This window comes from Schistocerca nitens, chromosome 8 (genome assembly GCF_023898315.1).
Source record: "Schistocerca nitens isolate TAMUIC-IGC-003100 chromosome 8, iqSchNite1.1, whole genome shotgun sequence".
NCBI classification, from domain to species: Eukaryota; Metazoa; Arthropoda; class Insecta; order Orthoptera; family Acrididae; genus Schistocerca; species Schistocerca nitens.
The window spans coordinates 34,323,509-34,332,432 of NC_064621.1; the positions used below are offsets into that span (position 1 = coordinate 34,323,509).

Genomic DNA, 8,924 nt, shown 5'->3' on the forward strand with positions numbered 1-8,924 from the left:
TTTCCTGATGAAGCAACCTTGGGTTGCGAAAGCTTGAATATATCAACATACCAGCGCTTTCTCGTTTGATAAGTTACAGCATCTTGTACAAATAAATTCACAAAACTTAATAACATGACTGTCCCTTCACTACATACATTTGCAATAATTATGCACATGAAAGCAAATAGTACTGAATAGTTAAGTAGAGACATGTATGATTACAATATGAGAGACAGAGAGAATTATTACCCGCAGAGGAAATGGCTCAAGTTCACCAAAAAAGGTCCCATAACTGTTGGGCAAATTTTTTACAATAAATTACCACTCAGAATCAAATGCAATGAAAAGTCATTTGTTTTCATAAATAACTTAAGATGTTATTTTGTATAATCATCTCTATGTAGCCTAAAAGAATATCTGGAAATTTAACAGCAGAGAGGATCTCCTTCAAACAAGAAAGACATCATTAACTGTCCGTATATCTGTAAACAAGGAAGCACAAATATGCAATACACGTACTTCCAATATTGTGAAAAGAATAGGCTGTTACATGCCATATAGTGGAAATGTTGAGTCTCAGAGACGCATAAGAAAAAGCCTGCTAAACAAGTAAGCTTTTGACCAAAAAGCCTTCTTTTGACCCCCCTCACCCGCCCCCCACACTCACTTCAGAAGAAGGCTTTTTGGCTGAAAGCTTACTTGTTTAGCAGTCTTTTTGTTGTGCCTGTCTGTGACTCACCATCTCCACTACATGGTGAGCAACAATCTATACTTCCCATAATATTGCCGTTACCCCATCCTGGATTTTCCATACATGTATTTTCTCATTTTGAATCATCCTACTGCAGCTTCCTCTTTTTTGTTTGTTCCAGGTACCTTGGACAGACATGGTGCTACAATGTGATGCTGTCAGAGTACAAGATAGCGGAGATTAGTGACAGCATGGTGCACACTGTAGAACTGAAGCGTAAAACTGCAAAAATGTGAAGAGGGGTGTGTGAATTTCGTGTGCACAATGTGTTGTTAGTCATGTTTTTATCATATTCACCTTCTTAAAGGAATTTTTGTTAGGGTTGCATATTTACCTAAGTGCAATAAATTACATTTTGACTAAATCACATATGTCTGTTTAATGTTATAACTGTATAAATGTAATTGAAACTGTATGTCCTGACCACATCTACAGTATGGATTACTGAATAAATAAATACACAAATATGCTAGGTTTCATCTAAATCTGATACAGTGGCTGAGGATTTTTTTTTTTTTTTTTTTAAGTTGAAGTGACATGGAATGATCCCACGACTGGTTCCAGAACTGCTTGGGATATACTAAACACATGCTGGCAAGATTCAACATTCTGCTATATCATCTAATACAAAGTTCCCCGATTAATAGCCAGAAAGACCCTCTGAATGTTAGAAAATATACCCTTCTGAGTCAATATAAATGTACTACATTTTGTCTGCTAAAATATCCTTAAGGAGACGTGTGTCCTCTCTCTTATAGCAAATTGGTGTATATGTAATATGAGGTAAGGGTTTTGAAAGAAAGCTGAAGCTCTTATACAACAACACAAAACTATCATGCAAAGCCGAGAACACGCCATGAATAGAGAATTACAAAGCAGTTACCTGCAGCTGTGATGAAATGCTTTGAAGCTTGTATGACTGAAATTCAGCCTGATAACGGAGCAATTTGGTCAAACTTTAATTGTAAACAAATTTATATCTACTGAAGAACTGACACCACAAACATATGTTGCCACAGATTAACAGCTAATGAATGAAGGATTCCCACAACGACTGCAATTTTACAATAGTAAGAACCAGGTTATTTTGATTTAATTATACATGTGGCAACTGATCCAACACACACCAGGTGTTACCTTCATCCTGTGACGTACAGTAATGATGCTGTCGTGTGCATGTAACGTAATTCACTCGCAAACAGGAATAGAACAATTGCTTCTTTTTGCCATCTATATTATGTTTGCAATGTATGCTGTAGAGACCTATGGATCCCAAGCCCGAGGTATAGGATAGATTGAAAGTTAACAATTTGGGAGATAGTTGGGGCAGCCAACAAATGTGAATACAAAATCTCAGACCTGCATTCACAAAGTGCAATGTGCATGCAAAATCTGATCACCAATCATATCAAAATGCAAATATTTACATAAAATTAACAAACTTAACTATGAATAGAATTTATCTTAACAAAAACACACAAATATATGTCTGTCTATGATAACTGGCACTAACCTCTAATCCTGTGGAACCAAGACTTGCTGGTCTGCTTGACATTACTGTAGGTGGTGTTGGTCCTCTTCGTTTTTCTTTCAGTTCTCTATCAAGTTCTTTCATAATATCTGGCACACTTTTAGACAGAGCACCATAGCCAGCACCATCCTGCTGGGAGGATCGCTGGTTAGTTGTCGCTTCATTATAACTGTCACCCCATAAATTAGGGTAGTTGACATTAGCACTACTCTTCTGTTGGACTGGTAAAGTTGCGAAACCCCCTTCCCTCATCATTCGATAACCTGTGAGGCCATTCAGATGTGGTAGTATAACAGAGTCCTTATTGCTTTCCACCACCATGCCATAGTGTTGAGAAGAGTTGTAGGGCAAAGTGTAACAATTAGGCACAGTACTTGTTACTGGTATTGTTGGCTGAAGAACATGAGCCAACTCCTCCATATCATTTATTGTCTTTAATTCAACTGTATCAAAAGGGTCTGAAGTGTCTGTTTCAAAATCTGACAGATTGAAGTGGTGAGAGTGATTTTTATGATGGGTAGTTGTACTGAGGGGCATGCTAATGGGAACTGGGGTAAGTATTGATGCATATTGTTGTAGTAGTTGTTGTTGCTGCTGTTGTTGTGAGGCCTGTTGTTGTTGTTGTTGCTGCTGCTGTTGTTGTGAAGCCTGTTGTTGTTGTTGTTGTTGTTGGCAATGTGAGGTGGAAGCATCAGCACTATTAGCTTTAACACTCACTGATGTAGAAACAGTTGCTGGGACAGTCCAATCAGTTTCTCCCTTTGAACTTACGTCTTTCTTTTCAGCATTATGTTGTTTGATGTTTTCCCTCCTCCTGGATACAAGTTGTTCTTGCAGTTTTCTCCACTCTGCAATCTTTCTAAGCACAGTATTTTCTAAAGAGAAGTCATACTGCAACAAAATTCAAAAATTCGTTAATTAGTATTCTGTTTACAGATATTTTGCAACTGTTTCATGCTGATGTACAAACTAAAATGCTCACCACTTCATCCACTGATGCTAGAGGTGCTCTATTTTGATAGCCAACAGGTAGGTTGATTTTTCTTGGTGGCTTGTATTTTTCACTTATTTTAACAGGAACCCCATCCATAAGAGAGCTGGCTGAATAAAGAAAATATCTCATAACAGCACCAACGAAAAACATAACACTGCTTGAGTAAAAGTATTTTCAATGAATTCGGTGAACACTGAATAGTCAAATTGGAGAATGAAACAAAAATGATCCTTTGAGATGGGCTATTTCCTGTAAGACTTTATAATTTTCTAACCAACTGGGGCTAGAATTAAGTTTTCCAAAAGCTGTCGTTAACAATTACTAATACTTATTATGCCCCCACTGAGATAAAGTATAAATTCTAAGATTTTTTTCTTGTAGAAAGGAGAGGGTGTGGAAGCAAAGGACATCTAACAGCGGTGCATCATAATCCAAAATTATGAGACGTCAAATGCAATTAACGTTATTCCAAAGGTCACAAGAAAAACATATTTTCGTATGCATTGTGAATGGTGTATAAATATCACATACATCCTAGTATAACCCGAAGCCACAATATCCAACTCACGTGAAACGTGGTCATATCACTATCTACTTTCTAAGCATCACAATTTATAATGCTGGAATTTATTCATAAAAACTAAGTCACTGTTTGAAATTTTCAATATAAAACTAAACATAGTCAGAAACTAGAAAATACCTTGTTTGTCATTATCTTGTCCATAGTGAGACATGGCAATTTAATTACATCCACCACGAAAGTAATAGTAAATCATTTCCACTAATTATTAGTAGATTTAATCACGAACTTTCAATACTGTATGTTCTCCACTTGTAATTCGCCTTCACTCCTCGATCTAATTGGGCGGAAGAAAATCTCTTTACCATTACGTTATTAGAAAAAGTAATGCCATCACGTCCAAATCTGGTAACAAAATTTTATGATCCAAACACACGTTAATTAAATTATTGTCTTAAGCAACAGAATGTCATACACGAACGATACAAAACATTTTTCACTCTTCCCAGCTGACAAATGTCATCTGTTACGTTAGCAATCTGTGCAACTCTGCAAAATGAATTTCCCTACAATCGATAATGGAAACTATATTTTATTTTCAAAAGTTGTCAGTCTATTTCCTTCCGCAGTATTAAAAGAAATAACAAACGACTGAAAAGATATAGGACATTGGTCACTGCGCAGTATATGATTCTATCACTAGACGAAAGTCTTATTACTTTTAATTTCTTAAATGAGGTGCACAAAGGCCAATTAACACCCGCCGTCATGTCATATCACGTCAAAATATTCTATAATGTATTTCAAGTGACAGCATTCATACAAATCATTAGCGATATAAAATATAACGACCCGTCAGGTCAAGGTTTCTCCGGTAGCAAATTTTGGCGGTGTCGTCGTCTGCTAACATCGTAAGGTAACATATTATCGCCGCGCTCATTCACGTTACAGTAGTGGATTTTGTGTCTTCCTAAATCGTTATCTTCTTAATGCGCTTTGTAAATATTTTTACTAGTCACTAAATGTTGATGTTTTAAACTGTTTCACTTCTCAACAGTTTACCACACAAAACTGACCAAGAACATTCGTTACATAGTTTACTTTGACCATTAATAAAGTTTATCGTTGTTAGTACCTCAATTCCGATTCTATATTTCAAACTTTTGCATCACGGATGGTATCTCGTAACCTAACTTTTATTTTCGGTACTGGGCTACGCGAACTAGCATGATATAACATGACGGACTGTGCGAATACACCCTGAAGCTTGTTGAAGAGGCTGTTCCCGAGACTATCGATGAAAGAGCGTGCAACCAACTACCGATTGTGGTGCACGTTGGAACAAACGGTGCGTGTCGTTTAAGCACCGAGGTCATTCTTGTGTCATTCCAGCGACTAGAAGAGAGGGTTAAGAATACCCGCCTTGCTCACGGAGTGTATACCGAAACGATAGGGAAATGAAGGTGGTGTATTTGTTTCAGTAGACAATAAACTCAAATCCACCAACATAGAAAAAGTATAATAGGAAACTTCTATCGACCGTCAGATTCTCTTTCTGATGTAACTGAAAAGTTGAGAGAAAACATCAGTTCACTTGTGCATAAGTTCCCTAATGATACTGTAGTCATTAGAGGAGACTAAAATAGTCCACCATCCATTATAGTGTTTTTAGCGGTGGGTGTGACAGCACATCCCATAAAACATCACTAAATGCCTTCTCTGAAAACTACCTAGAACTATAGTTCAGACTCCCACTCATGATGGAAATATGTTTATCGAATGTGCGACAAAAACATCTGATATCTTTGAGCAATTTCACATCGAAACTGGTATCAATGACCATTAGAAAGTTATAGCAACAATGACGACCAAAACACAAAGGACAATTGTCCCAAGCAGAAAGATTTATATGTTAAGTAATCTAGACAGGAAAACAATACTGTCATACCTCAGTGAGGAACTTGGAAGTTTTAACTCAGAGCAGGAGTTTGTAGAGGAATCATGGCTCGTGTTTAAAAGAATTGTTGACCGTGCACTGGTGAGATATGTACCCAGTAGGAGGGTTCGTAATAGGAGAGATCCTCCATTGTATATAATCTCCGTAAAGAAAATTCTAAAGAAACAGACTAGTGCATGACACATATAAGACAAAGCATAAGGCTATAGACAGAGAGATGATGAATCAAACACATTTGTCAGTCAAGAGCGAAATATGCTAAGATGTCACTGACAACCATAGCAGAATATTGTCAGATGATCTTCCACAAAACCCAAAAGAATTCTGATCATATGCAAAGGCTGTTAGTGACACTGCCATTGGTGTCCAGTCACTCATGAATGAGACTACAACTGAAGCCCAGAGTAGCAAAGCAAAAGCAGAAATGCTTAACTCTGTTTTCAGATATTCCTTTACAAAGTAAGACCTAGGAGTATTGCCCTAGCTTCATTCTTGTACCATTGGAAAGACGAGTGAAATTCATGTAAGTGTCAGTAGGGCTGAGAAAAAGAAAAAATCGTTAAAACTGAACAAAGCCCCAAAGCCTGACTGTTTCTGTAATCTATAATGTATTGCAAATCCCTCAAGCCAAAAACATAAGTTGGGAGAAAGTGTAGGTCATACCTGTCCACAAGAAGGGTAGCAGAAGTGATCCATTTGTTGTAGAACTTAGAACATATTCTGTGCCCAAAGGTAATGAGGTATCACAAAAAGAGCGACCTTCTTCATGCCAAACACTATGGATTTCGAAAAAACAGATCATGTGAAACTCAACTCTCACTCTTCTCATATGACATATTGAAAGCTTTGGATCAATGCAGTCAGGTAGGCTCGGTATTTCTTGATTTCTGAAAAGCGTTTGACTCGGTGCCACACATACGCTTATTGTCGAAAGTACAATCATATGGAGTATATAACCTCCCTCTTTGAATGAGAAGAAGACTTGCGTCGGCAAAGAATATTAATTATTACAGGTGCACCAACTTTATTCGCACTGGACATCGGTCTTCATAATGAAATAATAGCTACAGCCTGGAACGGTATAATATAAAATATTTACAACTTTAAGAACCATCTGACATTTGTAGGAAAAGAAAACTATATATCATTAGACTGTGCCATTATAATTTACTCAGTGAAATTAAATGTTCCTTTCAATGAGAGTAGTGTCTATATAGGACATATACTTAAAGACACTTTTATAAGTTTCATGCAGTGATTTACATACAATATAAAAAATTACATTTTTTCTAGATCATTTTTGCATTAGATCGTAATTTATTAACTATTACTCACAGTTTCTTTACCTTCATCCCAGTGGACTTTAATTCATTTTATACTCAACATACAACAGTTTCACACACTTCATTCGATTTAGTCTGTTCACTTAACATACAACAGAAAAACAATGGAATTATAGACGTTGGCTGCGAGTGATCTTTATTTAAATTAATGGGGAACGTTGAAAACTTGTGCAGGATTAGCATTGGAACCCATGTCTCCTGCTTACTAGACAGATGTTCTGACCACTAAGCCATTTGACATGGTGATCATCACAACTGCATGGACTACCCTAGCATGCCTCCCATCAGACCCAAATTCTCACTTACCTACACAGTACTAATGTAGTGCCCCTTGCCCATCATTCCCATTACTCGTGGTATTTCACCGATTCTCATGAGTTCAAGCCTGGTGTGCATTCACACTGAAGAGATCATCGGCCATCGTTGCCTGAATTATATTTGTGGTGCCTGAAATACTGTAATGACAATAATTGGCAGGGAGAATTTGGGTTTGACGGGAGGTGTGGAAAGACAGTCCATGCAGTTGCACTGTGTCTGCAAGAACCAACATAAGTTTCAAAAAAGGTACTTTGAATATTTTTTCTGTAAAAGAAATCAAGAAATAGTCACTTATCTTGTATTTGAGATAAAATGTGGTTCATTCATTGGATGTACACCTCCACAGCAGAGTGGTCAGTGTGGATGAGTGCCATGCAGGGTACCTGGGTTCGATTACTGGCCAGATTGAGATTTAGTCCATTTGGGGCTGGGTGTTGTGTTGTACTCATCATCCTTTCATCATCATCATCGATGCACAAGTGACCAAAGTGGCGTCATATAAAAAGACTTGCACCAGGTGGCTGATATCCCAGGTGGAGTAGCACACTCAAAAATGCCATACAATCTTTTAATTCGTAGTGGATTGGAATAATGCTTATGATAGATGTGAGATCAGGAATGGTGAGACTCAGGTACAATGATGTAACAACAAAGGACCCGTCATCTGTATCAGGAACCTCCAGGAACGTTTTTTAAGGACAATCAGGTTATCTGCTTCCAAGCTGCTTTGGGAAGGACTCCAGGAAGTGGCATCGATGTCCAGAATTGGTGGTTTATGTAGAAAAGACGTAGACGTTGGAATTAGAGTGGTTGCATATGCAAGTTACTTGCACGTGCAAAAAAATATATAACCCAAGTGAATTATTCGTTCAGTCTAGTAAGTATTATACTAAATACTTACATTAATTTTTCATCGCCTCTTAAGCAACAGACATATGACCAAACTGCTTTTACATACACACTAAACAGGACACGTCCATCAACTCTGATACCCTTAATCAATACTTAACCTAAGATCACAGTGGTCAGACTATACGAACATTCTCCTCTGACACATCAAGTGCATCTTTTCACTTGAAAAGTAGACTAGCCTTCTATTTTCTAGCTCCTGTTGCTACACCAACAACATTTGTGAAAGGGTTAGACATACATTCTGGTGTGCAGCCAAGGCATTTCCTCTATAAAAAGTGAAGCATAATGGGTCATTGTAATTTACTTCCCCATTTCTTAACATTATTATCTGAGCAGAAAATTATGCTTACTGTCATTAGCGCAGTTGTAGTACTAAGGCCTTACTCATCCTATTTTATTGATTCTGTCATGGTATGCATTCAGTTATTGAAAATACTTCAAGTCATAATGAGGGTACACATCTTTAAATTTTGTTGTAGGCCAATAGGTAATTTTTGTGGGGAATTTGAATTGTCTGGAATAGTCCAATATATACAGGGTGCAGTACATAAAACCAGTCCACAAAGCCAACACATGAAAATAAAATGAAACATAATGAATTGAATACCATAACTCT

General features: G+C 37.3%; 1 protein-coding gene across 2 annotated transcripts in view; it reads right to left on the reverse strand.

The window, feature by feature from the left end:
- Positions 1–4,282, reverse strand: part of LOC126198898 (probable basic-leucine zipper transcription factor Q) — a 90,012-nt gene extending 85,730 nt beyond the window's left edge. Inside the window, exons 1-4 of one of the 2 annotated variants that reach the window (XM_049935518.1) lie at positions 3,959–4,282; positions 3,247–3,365; positions 3,036–3,155; positions 2,247–2,393 (exon numbers count right to left, since the gene is read on the reverse strand). In XM_049935518.1, the coding sequence (XP_049791475.1) occupies positions 2,247–2,393; positions 3,036–3,155; positions 3,247–3,365; positions 3,959–3,992 (420 nt within the window). In that variant the 5' untranslated portion in view covers positions 3,993–4,282. Of the gene's footprint in view, positions 1–2,246; positions 3,156–3,246; positions 3,366–3,958 lie in introns of both variants that reach the window. The other variant, XM_049935517.1, reaches the window with a different exon arrangement.
- Between the last annotated feature and the right edge of the window lie 4,642 nt (positions 4,283–8,924).